This window comes from Coturnix japonica, chromosome 2, assembly GCF_001577835.2.
Source record: "Coturnix japonica isolate 7356 chromosome 2, Coturnix japonica 2.1, whole genome shotgun sequence".
NCBI classification, from domain to species: Eukaryota; Metazoa; Chordata; class Aves; order Galliformes; family Phasianidae; genus Coturnix; species Coturnix japonica.
Genome location: NC_029517.1, coordinates 56,737,860 through 56,758,788, shown reverse-complemented (window position 1 = coordinate 56,758,788; position 20,929 = coordinate 56,737,860). Strand labels below are relative to the sequence as shown.

Here is a 20,929-nt window from a genome sequence, read left to right as displayed (position 1 = left end):
TGACACTGTCCCCCATAACAATCTGGTGGGGAAGCTGGCTGCCCATGTCTGGATGGGCGTATGCTCTGCTGGGTGAAGCACTGGCTGGGTGGTCGAGCTCAAAGAATTGTTGTCAATGGAGTTGAATCCAGTTGGCAGCTGGTCACAAGTGGCGTCCCCCAGGGCTCAGTGCTGGGGCCGCTTCTGTTTAACATCTTCATTGATGATCTTGATGAGAGGATTGAGTGCACCATCAGTAAGTCTCCAGAAGACACCAAGTTGGGAGGGAGTGTTGATCTGCCTGAGGGGAGAAGGGAACTACAGAGGGACCTGGATAGACTGGATTGATGGGCCAAGGCTAGTGGCATGAGTTTCAATATAGCCAAGTGTTGGGTCTTGCATTTTGGTCACAACAACCCCAGGCAACCCTACAGGATTGGGGAGGTTGGATGAATACGAGCCAGCAGTGTGCCCAGGTGGCCAAGAAGGCCAATGGCATCCTGCCTTGTATCAGGAATGGTGTGGCGAGCAGGACTAGGGAAGTCATCATGCCCCTGTACTTGGCATTGGTGAGGCCTCACCTAGAGTACTGTGTTCAGTTTTGGTAACCTCAATACAAAAAGGACACTGAAGTTCTGGAGCAGGTCCAGAGAAGGGCAATGAGGCTTGTGAAGGGCATGGAAAATCTGCCCTATGAGGAGAGGCTAAGGAAGTTAGGGCTTTTTAGTCTGGGGAAGAGGAGGCTGAGGGGAGACCTTATTGCTCTCTTCCAGTATCTGAAAAGGTGCTTACAGTGAGAGCAGGGAAGGTCTCTTCTCACTGGTGACAGGTAACAGGACGAGGGGAAATGGCCTCAAGTTGCACCAAGGTAAGTTTATGTTGGATGTTAGGAAACACTTCTTTACAGAGAGGGTAGTTAAACACTTGAATAGGCTCCCCAGGGAGGTAGTCGAGTCGCCATCCCTGGATGTGTTGGAGAGCAGTTTGAACATGGTGCTCAGAGATAAGATTTAGCAGAGGGTTATTAGAGTTAGGGTACTATGGTTAGTCTGCAGTTGGACTTGATGATCTTTGAGGTCTTTTCCAACCTGAGTAATTCTGTGATTCTATTTTGTCCAAGGCAGAATCTTGATGATCTGAAACTCTTGATCCCTCTAGATTTTGGAGGTAGCACAATTGATTGTTCTTACTATTTTTACTTGCTTCAATTTCAACTTTGAAATAATTATTAATTTGATTTGTTTATTTATTAGCACGATAGGAACCTGAGAAACTGTTACAAGTGCTGTACTAGTAGCAGTATAGTTCACCATGTACCACCTCAACAGCATGTAATTAGCATATAAAAGCCTCTCCTTACTATTAAACTTATTACATTAAGCTTTTATTTTTTAGAAGTGTCTTGAAGTACAAAATTCTCCAAAGTATAAATTTGGCAATATTTAAATTTTTTAAATCAGTAACACAAAGCCTACTTATATATACCTATGTTATATTCGCGCCACACACCTTCTTTGTATCTATGTACGTGCATGCAAAAGAGGATGTCTAAATCTAGAAAAAAGTTGAACTGTTTTTGACTCCCAAAAGGAAATTTAGTTTAAGAAAAAATCTGTAGTATAACAAATAAACAGAAAACTGGCTGTGAGAAAGTAAAAGCTGAGGTATCCTGAGAATACATCAGGCAGAGAGGATGTTTGTCAAAATGCGAGTCCTGCCAAAACCCATTAGCACTGTCCTGAGTAAAGTGTGAGAGTCTGCAAGTTTAAATGGGAAACTCATTTTGAGAGAGGAGGCACTTGAGTTCCTTAGAGAACTCTGCTTGAAGGGTTTTCAAGAGCTGTGAAGCAAGTGAAACCAAGAATTATATACAGGTGCTCCTTTTCTCACATCAGATTTATTGCATTAAGTGGAGGAGCATTTGGTTTGTACATACACAAGGAACCAAGCATAGATATTTGCACAATGTCACTACCTTCCTCCTACACACACAGCATGAGAGGCAGCTTTGGTCACAAGGCTGTACATCCTTATTACTGCTCATTTGTGCAGAGACTGATATGTCTTGTATATTAGGTGGATAGATGAGCAATATTTTGCCTATGTGGCTTTCAGCCCTGCTTTGGCTTATAATCAGATGGGAAGGTGTCCAGAGTTAGTGCCAAACTGTTTAGTCTGTTATGTTTGTGCTTCTTCTGCAACTGCAGTGCTTATGCCTGTCAGCTCAAAGTGCATTTGGTCTGCTGACACTTCTGGATGCTACATGAACTCACACTGTGATATAATATGAAGATTAAAAGAAAGAATAATTCTTGCTAAAATGAAAATCTGACCTTACATTCACTAGTATACTTAAAGTACTGATAATGAAATGATAGGTGTAGGACAATATATCTCTGAATTATAGGTAATTTAAAGTGATAATTTAAATAAGAATATTAATGTTTTTGATTTAATAGAGAGATCCAGTTCAAGCTCCCATCAAAATTAAACCCATATGTATTACAAATATGTTAGCTAATGTTAAGAAATTCCCAGTAATTTTGTAAACAAATAGCAAAGCAGAAGGAAAAAAGTAGGAGTCTGAGTCTATTTTTTCTTCCCTAGTTGCACACAGGTTTTACATCAGAACATGAGGGTTTTCCCTCATCAAGGGAAAGGTAGGAACTTGTGAGTAAATGATGACAGAGACAACTTTAATACTGAGAAACATGACAAATCATCTCCTCCCATCTACTCTTCCTTGAGAAACAGATGCTCTGACAAGTTTAGCTCTTTAAATAAGAGTTAACAGAATATTCATAAATTCATAGGATATAAATATAATGACGAACAGATATTGATTATTAAACAATATGTATGAATAAGAATTTGAGAGCTTGCATGGACCAAATTCTGTATCCTACTAGGAGAATGGCACCATCTGGTGGATCTTTTCTTTGGAAACTTTCTAATGGAAATTGTAATCATAATTTAGATATTCTTCATCTTCTAGAAAACTGAACTTCTTAAAAGAAATGGTAATAGTTAAATCAGCACAGAAAAGGGAGTAGCGACTGATATTGTAATTGTTGCACTTGGGATTTCTGATATCCTACAGTAATTTCTTGCACAATATGTGCTATGTCAGTATTTAGTAGAACAAAGACAATTACTTAAAAACTGAAATACTTGTTATGTTTGCCTGAACTATCTGCTCAGAGCCAGGAGCACCTAGTAAAGAAATAGGATATTCTGAACAAAATAATAGCGTTAAGTAGATAAAAATAATATGTAAATGTTGAGTTTGTTATTTTTTTATAAAAGTGCCCTCATTTAATGTTTCATTACTTAAACTCTTTGATTTGGAGACTTCTGTGGTATTCATTTTTGGCTTTCAAATATTATAGCAGTCACTGCTAAATGCATTCAGTAGGATACCAGTGATTTGCAAGTCTCAGGTAATCAGTCAACAGCTCCCCTACAAATGACAGAGATCACAATATGCACAGAGTTCTTTGAAGTCAGCATATTCAGGTATCTTCTACCTAACTGCTTACTTGCTCTGCTACATTACATTACTGTAGTTTATCCAGTAACTGAATGAACTAGTTATATTCCCAAAGTTCTTTTCTATCTATCTAAACCAAATGCACTCTATATGGTACCTTGCTACTGCATATTGGTCCATAAGAAAGGATGTTAGGGAACCATTACTCAATGAAAATTTTCCTCCTTTCTCTGTGTCATGTCATAGACAAAAGTGTACCAGAGACCTTTCCCAAAAGATTTTGCTCATTTTAAATAAATAAGCAGTATTCTAAACAGTGTAAAAAAGTATTTTAATCAAATGAAATTTTCGTCCAGAATGAGCATTTGATATGTGCTTAAGAGTTTTCATTGAGAAAATATTTAGAATTACTTATGGGCAGTAATCCACAGTTTCAAAATTCAGCCATTGTTGGGAACTTCAATAGTATAAGGCATGTAATGGATACATATTGAAACTAACAAAGAAAAATTAATTAGATGCTTTTACATTATGTTCAAAATGTGCACTCTCTTTTTCAAAGAACCATCACATGCCTACTGAGTTTCAAGGAAACCAGACTGTATTCTTCATTGTACTTAGCTGCTGTAACAAAGAAGTGAATGAGCCAGTTTTCTTTACTGCCTCCCTCAAATATCCATGATTCATGAATTATTATTAAGTCTTTTTCTTTTGTTGCTATAAAAAGCATAGACACCCATTTCAAAATTCAAGTGAATACATTTAAACCAGACAGTGAAGAGTGCCCTGACAGTGCTTGATTTCTCATTAAAATTCTGCATTGTTTAGGTAGTTGTGACATATGCTCATTTTTTCCAGGCTCTTGACATGAAGTCTCTTGTTGGCACTAGATGTGATGGGGCCATAGAAAAACTGGCTGTGGAATAAAGTCAATCATTTGATATGCAGTGCATTTCCAGAAACACAATCTCTTATTTATCCTATATTTGATTAAATGGTTGATGTGTGTCAAAAGAGCTCTTTCAAATATCACCACAGAATATAATTAAAAAGAAGGTGAAAACAAGAGTTAGACTGGTGAGAGTTGAAGGTTGAACAAATGATCAGTATTTGAATGTCAACATCCAGTTCCCTTGAAGGAGAAAGACAATGAAAGAGGAAATCTTTTTCTTTTAAGGAGAATCATAGGGAAAGCTACAGCTGCTTCTCGGGCATTTTATCAAGCAGGTCTTGGGTAAAAATTGAAATTTTGAGACTGGAATTCCCAGAGCAGAAAGACGCTGGGAGACTTCCAGTCCTGGAGGAATGAGTTGATCACAGAAGAAACATGGTTGGCAACATGGTAGTTTAAGGAGAAGGCTTGTAATCACTCTGAGAGAAGTGTCGCTATTCTCTGAAAAGGTGAGAACATTCTTTGCAGCTGGAAGGAAAGCTGGCACTTTCATTGTTTTGATTTTGGCTTTGCGCTTAGATGGTAACTTTCACTGTGTTGGAAGTCTTACAGGCTTTGAGAGGAAAGAGGAGAACTGACCATCGTGTCATTGTTCTCTAAAAAGCTTTGAGATAAAAAAAGAAAGGAAGCTAATCACACACAGATGTGTGCATCACAGGTGCATCTCTTTTCCTGCAGAGAAACCTTCAAATGCATGTGCTCCATACCATCTATAAGGTTCCAGAGTTGTAAAAACAAAAGAGCAATGTTATTCTGCTGCAGGAATAACAGATTGTTCAACTGAACTGCAGTATCATCCTGTGCAGTATTCTGAATGATTTCATTTGTCGTAGGTCTGCAGTAGTTAATAAAATGAAAATGAATGCTAAAAACATTTTCTGCCTTATGCCTGAGGCTCATTACTAATTATAACACACTGTTGAATAATTTTGATCTCATTTAAAGGATCAGTTAAGATGACAAATGTGATTGTGTCTCATGGAGACTAAACTGATGTAAAAAATGTGTAGATTGAGGATGTAATAGAATCATAGAATCATTAGGGTTGGAAAATCCCACTAAGATCATCTAGTCTAACTGTCAGCCCATCATCGCCATGCCCACTAAACCAAGTTTCTTAGTATAACACCTACTCTTTTCTTGAAAACCTCCAGGTGGTGACTCCACTACTTCCCCAAGCAACCTGTTTCAATACCTCACCACTCTAGCTGAGAAGAATTTTTTTTTCAAAATATCCAACCTGAGCCTTCCATAGTGCGACTTAATGCCATTACCTCTCATCCTATCACTCTTTACCAAAGAGGATGACCCTCACCTTGCTACGACCTCCTGTCATGGAGCTGTAGTGAGCAATAACATCTCCTTTGAATCTTCTCCAGACTTAACAATCCTGGTTCTCTCAGCCATGCCTCATAAGACTTGTGCCCCAAACCTTCATTGCTCTTCGTTGGAGATGTGGCCTCACCAGGGCCAAGTACAGAAGGACAATCACCTCTCTCGTCCTGCTGACTGCACTATTTCTGATACGAGTTAGGATGCCATTGACCTTCTTGACCACCTGGGCACATTGCTAGCTCATGTTCAGCCAGTTGTCAACTAATACTCCCAAACTGCAGAACCTGGCACTTGGTCTTGTTGAACCCTCAATCCATCAAACCAGCCTATAGAGATCCTTCTGTAAAGGCCTTCCTATCCTCAGGCAGATTGAGACTTCCTTCCTGCTTGGTATCATCTGCAGACTTACTGAGAGTGAGCTCAATCCCCTCATCCAAATCATCAGTAAAGATATTAAACATATCCAGCTTCAATACCAGCCACCAGAAGAGTGTCACTAGTGGTCAGCTGCCAGCTGAATCAAACTCCATTCACCACTACTCTCTTGACCCAGCCCTCTAGCCAGATGGAGGACCCAGCTAGGAGTACACCTGTGCAAGCCATTGGCTGGTAACTTCTCTAGGAGAATGCTGTGAGAGAGAGTTGGGGGCTTTCCTGAATTGTAGGTAGATTGCATCCACAGTCTTTCTCTCATCCACTAGATGAGTCACCTGGTCATAGAAGGGCTTGAGGTTGGTTAGGTAGGATCTGCCTTGCATGTACCCATGCTGGTTGGGACTGATCCCCTGCTCATTCCACACATGCTGTGTAAATCAAGGCAATCTACTTCATGACCTTCCCTAACATCAAGGTCAGTTAGAAATGAGCTTGGGAATTGCCTCTGCCTGCTCCCTTAGCATCCTCAGGTGGATCTCATTTGGTCTAGTGAACTTGTGACAGTACAGATAGAGCAGTAGGTTTTTAAATGTTTTCACCTGAATTGTGGGGGCTGTTAGTCTGCTCTCCATTCCTGTTTTCCAGTTCAGGGAGAGGAGTATCCTGAGAATAACTGGCCTGAGTATTAGAGACAGAATAAGGCTTTGAGAGCCTCATCTTTTTCGTCATCCTTGGTGGTAATGTAATAAATTATTAAAGAGGATATTTTCTATTTATTTTCTAACAGTTTATCTGTGATAAACTTATACATTGAGGTACATTTCTAAAAACTTTTTTACAGTTTTTTTCTACTATATTTCATAAAAAGAGCTCCAAGTGTTTTTTGAAAACACAAAAATCATCAGGCTGACCTAGCAAGATAGATAAATGTAAAAAGAAAACCTTCTTAAATACTTAAGAATAAAAAACAGATTTTATTTATTTTTTTTATTTTTAAGATAAATGTTACTTTTCAAAGACATATCATTTTGCAAAATGAATCAAAATGTGTTTGAATAGGGTAATTTCCTGTATACATCTGTAGTGAGATGCATCTCATAGTCTCGTGCGAGTTGGAAGGGACCTTAGAGATCATTGAGTCCAACCCCCGGGATTCGAGCCTTCCTGTGTAGCAGAGCGGCACTTCTACCACTTGCGCCACAGGGTGATTCAAACGCGGGCCTCCAATGTTGCAACGCGGCATTCCTACCACTGCACCACTGGGGCACACATCTGCAACAGGTATCAGGAATTTCTGTATTTTAAGTGTTCCAAGTGAGTTCAGTCAGCCATTTGGGATACAGAAAACATTGTCTGTGTAGTTAGTGTTTTGAAGAAAAGAATATTTGAAGTATCATACAAGCAAGGTTTTAAATCTGTATATCTCCCAGAAAGGCTGATCAAAATCCATCTATAATTATAAAATCACAGAAATATAGAACACACTAGGCTGGAAGAAACCAGTGGTTTAAAGTCTGAAAATGTAACATTTAATCTTGTTGCTCTGTATAAATACCAACATGACAGGAAACAACAGACATTATCTGGAATCATAGCTCTAAATTCATGGTCCTTCACTATCCAAGGTACAGAGTGCGTTCTTCCTAATGATGAACACCCTTCCCAGCAGGATTTTACAATGAGTACTGCAGAATAATGTGAGCTGAAACTACAGCTCATTTCACATTTTAATTGTACAAAAGATAAGAAGCATAATTGCAGAGGATGCACACTGTTATACTAGCTATGAATTCAGTTTTGTTTGTCAGTATTATCTGAAAGAGGATAGTGGAGAGTGGAGGTCTGGGACTTTGGCTTACCTCTAACAAATAAGAGTGGCTTCTATGTGATTATAGCTTTTAACATCACAACTAGCTCATCACCACATCTCCTGTAATTCTGTTTTGAAGTTTGGCAGGCACAACCTACTCAGCCAACAATGCAGACTGCCCCATAAGCATTCAAGCATTTATTTTTAGATGTAAGATGAGTAAAGTTTAGATTAATAAATAACCACTGTCTGCCTTTTGGGGTGGGTCGGTACATTAACTTTTAGAGTAGTGAGATTGAAATTTCAAGTGCCTGAAGTTAAATTGTAAAACTTCAGCACCTACAATTCAGACATGATGATGAGAACAATAATCATTTTTTAAAAGAGCTCTGGGAGTAATATTCTTCATCAAGCAGAGAAGCAGAACTTTTGTCCATTGCTTGAAATGCCTCATACCCTTAATCACATTTCCTACTTGCCAAAGTGGTAGTTTGTGCTGAAATCCCAATAGTGGCTTGTATCTTTTCAGAGATTAAAACTGATTCACAAATCACTGCAGTGTTACTACAGCTTTTGTGTGTGTGTGTGTGTTAGTGAAGAATTCATTCAACTAAAAATTCAATTCCAGATATCTCATAACTATTTAACATGTAGCTGGTTATGCACACAGAAATGTTCTAGGATAGGTTTTTACACAATAGACCCATTTATATGCAAGAGTCATCTTCTTTTAATTTCCCTAAGAAATGGTTGTATTCTGTTTGGGATATATGCTTGTCTTTCAGTCACACTTTATAATAGTGCTTTATGTTACGTAAAATACATAGATTTTCATTTATCAGGAATGATCATATAAGGGAAACTGAGAAGGAAAAAATGTGAGAGTGATATTCCAGGAGTCCGGCAGCTGTCTTCAGAAAGTTGCATGTAATCCATGCTCCTATGAATAATTAAATCTCTGAAATAAAAAAGTTTATCAACAGTGTCCTTTACAAAATTCCTAAAAACTGAACAGTACTGATTTGAACATTCCTTGCTCAAAAACATGAATCTTCCACAGCATCTTTAAATGTCTGTTCCACGCAGTTCTGGAAAAAGAGGCTTTCCTGTTTGGATCTGCTCATCAGACTCAAAATGTGTTATGTGGATTAGAATGGTTTAGGTTAACTCAGGATCATGGTTTTTTGTTTGTATGTTTTGGGATCCATACTGTAAGTTTTCAGTAAGTCAAACAAATGAGGAAAATCAGATATTTGCACAACCATAAGTTACAAGGTGCCTTCCATAATATTATAAAATATTGTTTTGAATAAGCAGTGTTTTGTAATTCTTTCAGTCCTTGTGATTGTCATTTGACTACTTCTTGACTGTAGTCCATAGTTCTTTAAAATGAATGACTTTAAGGAATTTGAAGAATTTGTTACACTGCTTTCTGTGGTTTAGATTGGTACAGTTTGGTGTTCTGATGAATGCTACATTTCTGAGCTATGTGTATTTTTTTGTCAATACTAGTGATAGTAGAAGATTTCTTATCATACAGAGCACCAAAGACCACCACACACTGGAGCTGTCTTACAACAGCATCTACAACTTCAATTATGAAGGCTCATGTTTCCCTTTAATCATGGCAAATCTAAGGAGTGTTGGATTTCTGTGTTGACCAACATTATGGAATAGAAGAGAGAACAGGACAGGGGTTTAAATCTTCTGCTTTTTCCTGATATTGAGAACATGATGCTAAGAAAAACTTTACCTGAAATCCTGAAACAGAGACATACTTTGTGCGGTATGCTTTGTCTTTGACCTTTTGGTGAATAATGTAATTCTATTTATGCACTTCCCTAGTGAGACAGTGATGTTTTCTGTGTCTCGAAGGGCTTTTCTTAAGGAAATTTCTTGTCGGTCCTGAGTCTGGAAGCACACTGTCCACAAATTTGACTGCTGTGAAGAATGTAGAACAATGAGTAAGTACACTGAAAGATACGGAAGGGTCCTATCTATAGATACTAAGCTTTTATGGTGTCACTGGCAAAACTTTCTTTTTTTGACAAGATTGGCCTGTGTGGCAGCAGAGTTGCAGACACCAGATGGGAATCCCCTCTCTCAAAAGGGTAAGAGAGTCCTTTGGAAAAGCTAGCTGGGCACACTGGCAGGGATTTCAAGTGTAAAGGGGGAAGGAGGTGACAGTTAGGAGGCATTGCTCTCTATGTCAAAAAAGGAATAACTCATGAAGAACTGTGCCTGAACTATATCGCAAGCAAGTCAGAGCCCTATGAGTGAAAGCTAGAGACTGAAGCAACAAAGGGAGCCTTGTGGTTGATATCTACTACAGGCTGCCTGATCAAGCAGAGCCTGTTGATGAAGCCTTCTTCCTCCAGCTACAGGAGGCATTGCAATCACAGGCTCTTGTCCTGCTGGAGGACTTCAACCACCCTGACATCTGCTGGAAAAGTAGCACAGCAAGATGTAGACAATCCAGGAGGCTCCTGGATTGCATCAAGAATAATTTCTTGAGTCAAATAGGAGAAAGCCCCCCACTGGAAGGGGATGCAGTACTGGACCTGTTGCTCATGAATGCAAGTGAACTGACTGGTGACATCAGTACTGGAGACTACCTAGGCTGTAGAGACCAGGATTTCAAACTCCTGAGGGTTTTGAGACAGACAAAGAGTAAAATCAGGATGCTAAATTTTAGGAAAGCCAAATTCCAGCTCTTCAGGGAGTTAGTCAACAAAACCCCCTGGGAATCTGTCCTCAAGGACAAGGGAGTGGAGCAGAGCTTCAAGATATTTCAAGATATTTTAGGAAGCTTAACTTGGGGCACAAGAGCTCTCCATCCTCAGGTGTAGGAAGTCAGGAAGAGAAGGCAAGAGACTGGCATGGCTGAACCAGGACCTGCTGGTCAAACTGGAGAGCAAGAAAAGGCACAGGCAATGGAACCATGGACAGGTAAGCTGGGATGACTACAGGGATGCTGTAAGGATGAGGTAAGGAAAATAAAGGCTCAGCTGGAACTGGATTTGTCAAGGGGTGCAATGAAAGATAAGGATGTCTTCTGCAGGTACATCAGCAAGAAAAGGAAAGTCCAAGAAGTCATACCCCTACCCAGTGAGCAATACAGGCAGGCTGGTAACAACAGACAAGGAGAAGGCTGAGGTACTCAACAACTTTTTTCCTTAGTCTTAACTGGTAACATCTCTTCCCACAGCCCTTGAGCAAATGGGTTGGAAAGTGGAAACTGGTGGGGCAGTGTCACTCCAGCTGAAGATCAAATTTGTGACTGCCTGAGGAATCTGGCTATTCATAAGTCTATGTGTCCAGATGAAATGCATCTCAGAGTCCAAAGGGAATTGGCTGCTGTAATCACCAAGCCACTCTAAATGATGTTTGAAAACTCAGGGTAGTTATGCGAAGTCCCTGGTGACTGGAAAAAGGCAATGTCACATCCGTTTTTAACAAAGATAGGAAGGATGACTCAGCCTTACCTCTGTGAAAGGAAGAATCATGGAACAAATCCACCTGGAATCTATTTTAAGTCATGTGGAAGAGGGAGAAGTAATATCAGAGAGTGAGATTGTCCAGCTTGGCTTTACAAAGGTCAGGTCCTACCTGACCAACCTAGTAGTCTAGTTGAACTAGATGACCTTTAAGTGTTTCTTTGAACTCAAATGATTCAATATTTCTATGAGTCTATGCTTAATGTTTTGTTTAATAATATTGTATTGTCAACTTATAAAGTAAATATAAAGTTGTATGTACTGTTAGATCAATAACAAATGCAACTGCTACACTGGAGAGTTCTAATGTGATATTAGAAATAATAATAATAATAATAATAATAATAATAATAAGAAGAAGAAGAAGAAGAAGAAGAAGAAAACAGAATGCAGACAGTTGGGCTATTACACTGAGAGAAGAAACTTGATAGAAGAGAGTCATGCCTACCACTATTTTTAAATGGGTGCTTTTACAACTTCCCTATGTTTAAAATGATGTTATGGTTTGAATTTATTCTGTTTGCTAATCAATAAATAGTACTGATTAAATAGATTTATATAAATGTAAAATGATTGAATAAATAAATATAAATATAGTTCTGTGATTCTGTCTGGATATGTTTGGTAGCAACAAACATCATTTCTCTTCAGTTATGACTTTACAGATTTTTTGCTAATTAGCTTCCAGTTGATCCTTTTATGAAATAATACAGGCATCTATGTGCTGTTTTGGCTGTACATAAAGGCTCTGAAGAGGACTGGAGATCCATTACTCCTCATGCTGTACAAAAAATGCTACCTACATCATACTACATAGTATTGTGACACAACAGGATTAGATTTTGGTGATACTGAGTTCTGAGGTCATCCAGACTGCATCTGCTCATGGTTTCAAATGGACTCTGATCAGGTCTCTTGAATTAAACACCTTCGTATTAGCAGCTGTGATGTACTGTGTGCACATCTAGAGCATGTCTTCCATTTTAGTTTTATCTATAAAAAATCCAGTTTACATAGTTTGAGTGATTCACTTATTTGCTTACTTCAGCACAGTAAGTGGGGACAATTGAAAGATTTTCTTCATAAGTGCACCCCTGAGACAAATTAAAATGCTAGTGCAGAAGCACTTCTATCTTATCCACAAAGGCAAGCATACAGTGATATTCTAAGAGGGAAACATCTGTTTATACAGCTTGTATATCATAAAGTGAGGGTTAAACGGAATATCAGTTAATGTTTTTTCATTAGGAGCAGATACATATATTCTGTTCTTACTGAAGAATTGTCTAATCTGGCTTCTAGAGCTTTCAAACATAGGTCTCTTAAGTGTCTCTAGTAAATAAATAAATAAATAATTTGCTTACCATTAAGCAAAGCTTACCATTCCTACTGAGCATGAGCTCAGTATGAAGACAGGGCACTCTTAACTTGAATATCTGCACTGTTTTCTGCTGCCAGCTGTTTGCTCCATGTTGTAGCTTTTATGAGAATGAGTCATTTCTACAGCAGGGATGAGATGCTGAGAGAGACCAGAAAGCCTGGCTGAGACTTCCTGAGAGTTACAGCAGTCAGCCCTGTGCGAGCCATCTCCACCAAGTTCATCCACCAAAAACCATGGTGTCCCTTGCTGTATGTACAGTTCAATACTCCTTATCCTGTTCCTTATTAAAAAAAAAAAAAAGAAATTAGTCCATTGCCACCTTTTTAAAAAGGCATATTACATTATATTAAGCTGTTATAGCAAGATGCAGATTTGGAAGGGGGTATGGTTGCCTTTGTTCCAGGATTCAAATGAATATTTGCTACAGATCAGATCAAGACCTTATATGAGGACATGTTATCTCAAGTGTTTTCAAATTCTGTATTTCTTCCACATTTTTTTTTTCTTTTTCTGAGCTGATTGTGCTGTCACTTATATTAGCAATTTTACTTTCTTTTATGAGTTTGCATGAGCAGAATACTTTGAGGGGCCAGAAGACACCCATACCATTCCAAGTCCCTAGAGGTAGACATCTATTCTTTAAGGCACTGGTTTGTGGGGTTACTGTCTCTTGTCACTGCTGAAGGCTAGTGCAGTTGGAAGTTGATATTGGAGGCTATACAGAATAATGTAGAAATGATGAGTTAGAACACTGAATGAAGCAGATGATATTTTGCATTTTAATCAAAGTAAATGTCTAGAGTAAAATTCTGTGGATCCTTTGATCTTGAAGTAGGAGGAAAGCCTTCAAAGCAACATTTCAATTAAATTTAAAAAAAATCAGCACCTTTCGCAGAGTATCATATTGCATTATGGTTGTGTACAAGTCAGTGCTGTGTTCTGAGGTTATTTACACATATACCATGTTTCAGTCTAATCCAAGTTTTCTCTTAAGATATTTGTAGATTTTAACTAGGGGAATATAAAAAAAAAAAAAACCAAAAAAAACACATGATGATAAATACATAAAAACCTGGATATAAAAGTCAACATAATTGACAGTTGTATGGAAGACTGTTCTGTATCCTTGAGAGATTTAGCCACTACACTGTAAATAGGTGGAAGAGATCTGATGCAGGCAAAACAAACTTTAGAAGTGCTGTCATCATTCTCTCCAAATCTCTCTTCTTTGAAATATCACCATATTAATGATAGTTAGTTACTAAAATTTTGTAATTGAAGCATATAGCTGTATTTTAAATTAAATTAAAATTGTTACTGTACAAAAGATCCTGTCAAACCTATTTCTGTCAATCAAAACCCAAAAGATTTAAATCGGTACTAGCATACAACAAAATTTTATCCATGTAAAGATGCCTGAATGAACACTGAATCAAATCATTTCTAATCATGTCCTACATTTAGTAAAAATAAAGTATCCTCTATTTACCAGCTGAGCATTTAATGAAAAGAAACTAAAGTTTTTTTTTAATTGACATTCAATATGGATGGCATTTATTTCACACTCATTTTTCTTCTATGTAATGCTGAAGTTATCCTATTACTATTACATTCTAAATGAATCATTAGTTGACATTTGAAGAACTGATATGTGAAATTACACCTCATGAAAAGAATCAAAGAATAAAATAATAGAAGTACATTATGACAAACTTTCTCCTGTTTTTGTGTTTGTTTGTTTTTTTATATGATATCCATCGTTTTTTACATTGAATTTTTTAGGTCACCATTTCAAGACTTCCAACATATCTTCAGAATCTACCAGGAGCTCTTTAGGGTTGCCTAAAAATACATTTCCTGGTAATCTTTCATGTGACACTGAAGTGATGCTGTCAAAAGACATGCAGCTGATAATAACAAGTGCTGTTCAGCTAAACATCATGATAATCATCAAGTTTTATTAGAATTACAACGCTAGGAACTAATTCCAGTATATAACTGACTTCACTCAAACTGATCAGAATAATTAGCCTTCTCTTTGAATATGTTTATCTGGATATTTTGATTATTCTGAAACCATACTACAGATTAATAAATGAATAACAACTCTTCATAACTCTGGGGTTAACTTTATTTGCTCAAGCTTTTAAAACTTCAGTGCACCGGATGCGGCTAACATTTATTTTTTCATAATTACATAGAAGTAGATATTTACTCTGTTGGGGCAAACACCTTAACACATACAGCGCTGTTGCCAACATTCTCTGATTCACATAGCATTTTGATATCAGAAAGATTCTTTCTTTGGCATGGCTAACTCCACCTCCTTGCAAAACACAAACTAACTCAACCAAATAATGTTTTAGAAGTTCTTCCAGCATATTGTGTTAGAGGATACATTGTTGTTTTTATCTCCCACAGCCTAGACATGATGGATATACAAGCAGCATTAAGTCCCTGTTGAGTCATGGCCTAGAAAGTTAACAAGTAGTAAAAATGAGAAAAGCAAAACTCAAAGCTAAGTTTTCTGTTTGCTAAGTTTCATAAGTTCAACTGTCATATAAGTAAGAAAAAAAAAAAAAAAAAAAAAAAAAAAAACAATTCATAGACTTGAAAATGGAAAGAAAAAAAAATCACCCTCAAGAGGTGTATTTCTTAAATAGATGTATATTAAGCTTGCAATTTGCTAATTGGATCATGTGCTTCTCTTTCTGCATTATTTCCAGCAGTTGCTTTACCAGGCTACTCCTTTATGTGCATGTTGGGTATACCCCATTAGCTATTTCAAGCTCCTCATTTGCTTTAGAAGTGCAACCTCTGTAAAGATTATCACAGCCCTGGGACTGTGTAAGCAGCTGGATGTCTTTATAAATAAATAAATAGCCTAAATTAATAAAAATAAATAAAATAGATAATTATGCAATACTAACAGAGGCTTTATTAGCTTAGCCAGATTGCCTGCCCTTAGTGGCTTAACTCTGTCTGACCCCAGCAGGAGGGGACTGGGAAAAAGAGGAAAACAAAATAATTGCTTTGCTGATTTCCAAGATAAATAATTATCTGAAAAACACACAGCTGTATGTTTCCTATGCTCTTATAATCCATGAGGGAGACAGGGATAGCCAGGAAAAAGGGACAAATTAATTAATTTACAAGAAAGACTCTGAGAGACGAAAACATTGTGAGTAATGAAATCCTTTGACTCTCTCTAAACTCTTAACTTTGCTTTATAAAGCATTTGCTGCATAAGGAAGAAGAAACAAGAAGTATTTTTCCACAACACCGTGATCCCATTTTGCTAGAAAAATTATCTCAACACTTAGCATACTGTTCTTCAGATGAAATGAGAATATGTACATGGTTCAGCCTAACAAAAACTGTCCTGAAAGTCAGATTCCATACCACCAGAACTGCAGGCACTGAAAATCAAATAGCGTTGTTCCAGAGGTACCAGAAATAGGTCTGATTATGCACTAAGTGTGAGACATACAACAGGTCTTAGTTGTATGCACAGCAAATGGATTTGCGAAAAGCTGCTATTGCTCAAAAATTACAGCAGAGAATGAGAGTGTTTCTCTTGTAGGCATGGTTTCTTCAGGCCTATGAGGTCAGAATGGGTTTGAATTGGTTTGCAACAGAAATAACCAACCAGAACTGACCAGAACCGACCTGAGCTGTTTGGAACTGTCCCCTACATCAAATATTTGTTGGTTGCAACTCAACTATTAAAATATAATTCTTTTTAAATGTTAACTTTTCTCTATGTTATTTCCAAACAATAAATATTGTAATTTTGTGCTCATTCAATTACCCCATGTAATACATATAGGTACATATTGGAATTAAAATGTCATGAGCTATAATAAATGTGATCCCCTGTGACTGTGTTAAAGATTTACATGTTCAGCTTCCTGTATTATTTCTGGGAAACAAAACAAAACAAAACAAAAAATTCAAACCAACACCACCACCATCAACAAAATCTACCATTTTCGAGTCCACTTTTAAAACTATATTAGTTGTAAACTTTACAATAAAATAGAACATTTATTAGATACAATGGGCTCTGCTAGATAATACTGAAAAAATGATAAACCAATTTCAGAAAACCTGTTCTGAAAATTAGATATATATATTCAGTTAGTCTGTAATTGATGATCCATGGAAAAAAAAATAAAAACTTAACTTCTCATGAAAATATAAGCTTTACATACTAGCTGTTGTAGAAGATGTTAGATATGGATTACTACAGTTGAAAATGTGGAAATACTATTTTTCATATTCAATATTTACAACTTATCTATCTAAAGGATGACTTAGAATGCTTGCTTTAATAAAGCCCGGTTTATATATCACCATTTCTTCTTTCTTTTGTATAATAAGTCTGAATTACTTGTAGCTTATAAGTAAAAAATATATGTAAACTATTATCAGTAGACAGCTAAGAACTGGTCTGTGTGTGACCATCAGGCATCTAAGTCACTTTCAGCATTTTCTAGCAGGCTGATTGTTGCTATTCATTTCCTTCACCTTACAGTGTCAATTTTTTGCATAGAAATAGATATAGATTCAGCTGTGGTGTTTCACATGACTACCATTGCAAGACTGGTCTGTGCTGTCTGGTGCTGCCAGGCTCTATGTGCTCAGTCTGTGTCTGCAAATGCTGCTGGCAAGAAAGTCAATGTCCATGATGTAGGAACCAAAAATTGAAAGGTATCATGAACTCCACCATGAGTACCTCCATGAAAGTACTCCTTCTGGCTCATGCTCTATCAATACATATTTGTTCCTGAAAATAATTTTTGTGTTGGAGGAAAATGATGCTGGTGTAGGAAGGAGTCTGGTCATGGTGGTTTGGGGAAGATAATCCAGTCATTACTCCACAGAAAGGATGTTGATCAGTTTTGAAGTATTCCTAGGGCTTATAATACAAATATTGGGAAAGAGGATGAGGCCTAAAACCAACTCCCAGCCACTGTGCCTTTTATTTGAGTTTTCTTTCAGCTTTTGTATTTGTGAGACTAGTTCCGCCTGTCCTGTTCTCTTATTTGGGATACTGCCTGCTTTAAGGTGCAAAGTGAATGTCTTGGTGATATGCAAATACAGTTTTGACAATTTACATGTAGAAGATAAACTAAAAAATAATTAGCTCCCTTTTCAGTGACTAGCAGGGCATCAGAAATGCATGTTCTGGCAGAAGGGGAGACTTGGCAATATGTGTGTTTGGAAAAGTGCATGATGTTTCAAGTCAAAAGCACTCAAAGCATCTCACTTGCCAGCTAGGTTGCTTTTGGCCAACCAGCTCAAGTTCAGACTTCAGCACCTTGAGAACCTAACTCTTCCACCTGTGAGAGGAACAAAATTCATTCAAAAGTCAAAATATATTGAATGGATGAGCAATTTAGGGATAGACGAAGGCTGCTAATATGTTGAAAAGTAGTATTTCCTTCAAAAAGAAAAAGGTAGACTGAGGTTTTCATGTTGGAAAGACAGTAAGATCCTGCAGAGATGAATGGAGACAATTGTATGGATACCAGGTAGGTGCTGCACTATGCAGCGTGGGAAATCTGCATGACATTTTGTCAATGTAACTGTTCCAAAAGGCACAGACCTCACCTTTTCTTCCACAGTGGGAAGAGTCCACAGGTGGTCATCAAGTGCTCACATATCAGGTAGCTTCTGTCCTTTATTCTGGTAGGAGACTGTATTTCCTCAGCTGGGGTTTTCTGATCTTTTTGGTGAATACCCAATGTGTGCTATGTAAAGAAATTTAGACTCAAATTTGTTGAGTAGGCACTGCTTCCACTGTTGTTATACTGAATCTGGACTACAGACTTCTCTAACCTGTACCATTTTTCATCCTGTAGATACAGAAAATTGGGAGAGTAACTTCAGGCACTTGGTTAATTGAGTCCAACTCATTTCAGTGGCATTTGTTTTTGTTCATTTGTTCATTGTTAATAGAATCATAGAATCATTATCTTTCTTTCCTTTAGAATTTGTCTTTAATCTGACTCTCCCTTGTGTTAAAAATGGGATCAGCCTATTGACTTTAAAAATACTTATTTTTAGTCAGTGATTTTGAAACTATTGATTTTGAAAAAGATATTGATAATTTTGAAAAAGAAATTCAATTTCTGTCTTTAGGAGATAAAAGGAACATCTCGGTAAATATTGTTTGCTTCTTTGTTATTCAGTAGACTGTAGCAGAAGCAAACTTGTATGGCCAACCACCACAGAGCTAATATTTTTGTAATGTTAGCTGCAAACCCATCAACACTACTGTTTATCATCATGTGGAAGGATGTGGGGAAAAAATGAAAGCCAAGTCTTCCAAATGAATAACTTCGTCTTGGGTCACCTTTCTGTCCATGAAACACCTTTCAATAAGACACTCCTGAGATAAGCTAGAAAAAGTCCATGAGAGTTAATTTCAGATTATGAATATCCTTTGAAGCATCCAAATTTTCACTACAGAAAAGCTTCAGCCATTATTTGCATGTAGTATTCCGTGGATATTCTTGAAACCATGTCAGATGGTCTCCAAATACAGAACAATTCTTGAAACAAAGATGTGGAGAATCTTCCTCCCTGTATTGTTTTTTCACATAGATTGCCTTGTCTCTCATTCACTCAAAATAAATATTGCAAATTCTAATGTTCATATTCACATAAGATATAGGAAATATTAATTCTTCAAATCTGAATGGAAAACCTTGATGTGTGGACATTTATTTTGCTGGAAAATGTAGTTTGAGCACTATTTTCATTTTGGGACAATAGAGATGGGTAAATTGCTTATCAACCATCAGGAAGGACAAGAGTTTTCTGTGGAACAGTTGCCACTAAAAATGATTTTTCCGTTTTCTCTCTTTCTGTCTTCATATGCGTTACATTGGTAGCTGCTAAGTCAGAGAATAATGCAGATTATTTCACTGGGTATGGTCTGTAGTCACGGTTAAAAAGAGTGCAACAAAGGGAGGTTCTGCCTCCAAGGAGCTTGTGTAGCCAACTGAACTTATTGGAAAGAGAATATTGAAATCCAGATTTCATAGACAACTGATTGAACCAACGCACACTTTCAGTCTGTAATGTGAACATGAATTCAACCACTGCAGAGCTAACCTTAAAGGAAGCTGCATTATATTTTTTAAAGGCACTTAGAGATTGGTTCATGGACAGATTCAGGATTTGCTTGAACAAACACTTGTTTCAAAGTCAAAATGCATATTTTGCTTGCATAGTTGTCTGTGTACACACAATAACGATAAGTCTATCATTTCACAAAACTAGCTCAAAAAATCCAGTCTTCTGCTTTCCCAGGTCTCCTTCTTGTATATGTTAGATTAAATAAATAAATAAATAAATAAAATTGTAAATAATGTATGCATCATAAATTTTTTATAAATATCTTCTGATACAGGACTTCTTATTTCCTTCCCATTTTTCATCACTTGTTACCTGGATGGACGTAAGCATGGAACTGAACATCTTCCTATTTTTTTCTTACCTTATATCCAGTGGAGCAGGAGTTACTACAGTCTGCTAGCAGCACGACTGATGTGCCTGAAATGTCCACCATCACTGATCTATACTGAAATTTTTATTACCTGTGTTTCTTTTCAGGTGCATACGTGCTCCAAGTAAAGGCAACAGATGCTGATGATCCTACCTACGGAAATAGTGCCAGAGTGGTCTACAGCATTCTTCAGGGGCAACCCTATTTCTCCATTGATCCAAAGACAGGTAAACATTTTATCAGCAACACTGGAAGATTTAATCTTCAGATTCCAGTTCATGTTGGCAATATCAGTGAATATGGGCTGCTATATGTTGATAAGGTGAAAAGCTAGTAGATTAACTTTGCACTTAATTTTGTTTTAATTATTGAATGCTGTTCTAATGAATTGCAATCTGTTGTAAAAGCAAAAGAAACACTGTCCTCCAAATAATTCTTTAATATCTAAAATATGTATACACTAAGTAATTTTTCCTGATGTTTTGCCATTTCTTTAGAGCTACAGATTAATCTGCTGCATACATTATAATTTATTATAATTTATTTATTTTTTACTCATGATTCAGTTTTATATCCCAGGTCTTTTTTTTT

General features: G+C 37.2%; 1 protein-coding gene across 1 annotated transcript in view; it reads left to right on the top strand.

Moving 5' to 3' along the window:
* Positions 1 to 20,929, top strand: part of CDH12 (cadherin 12) — a 497,894-nt gene that overhangs the window by 411,854 nt on the left and 65,111 nt on the right. The window contains exon 6 of the mRNA XM_015854453.2: positions 20,446 to 20,565. Within this exon, the coding sequence (XP_015709939.1) occupies positions 20,446 to 20,565 (120 nt within the window). The remainder of the gene's footprint in view (positions 1 to 20,445; positions 20,566 to 20,929) is intronic.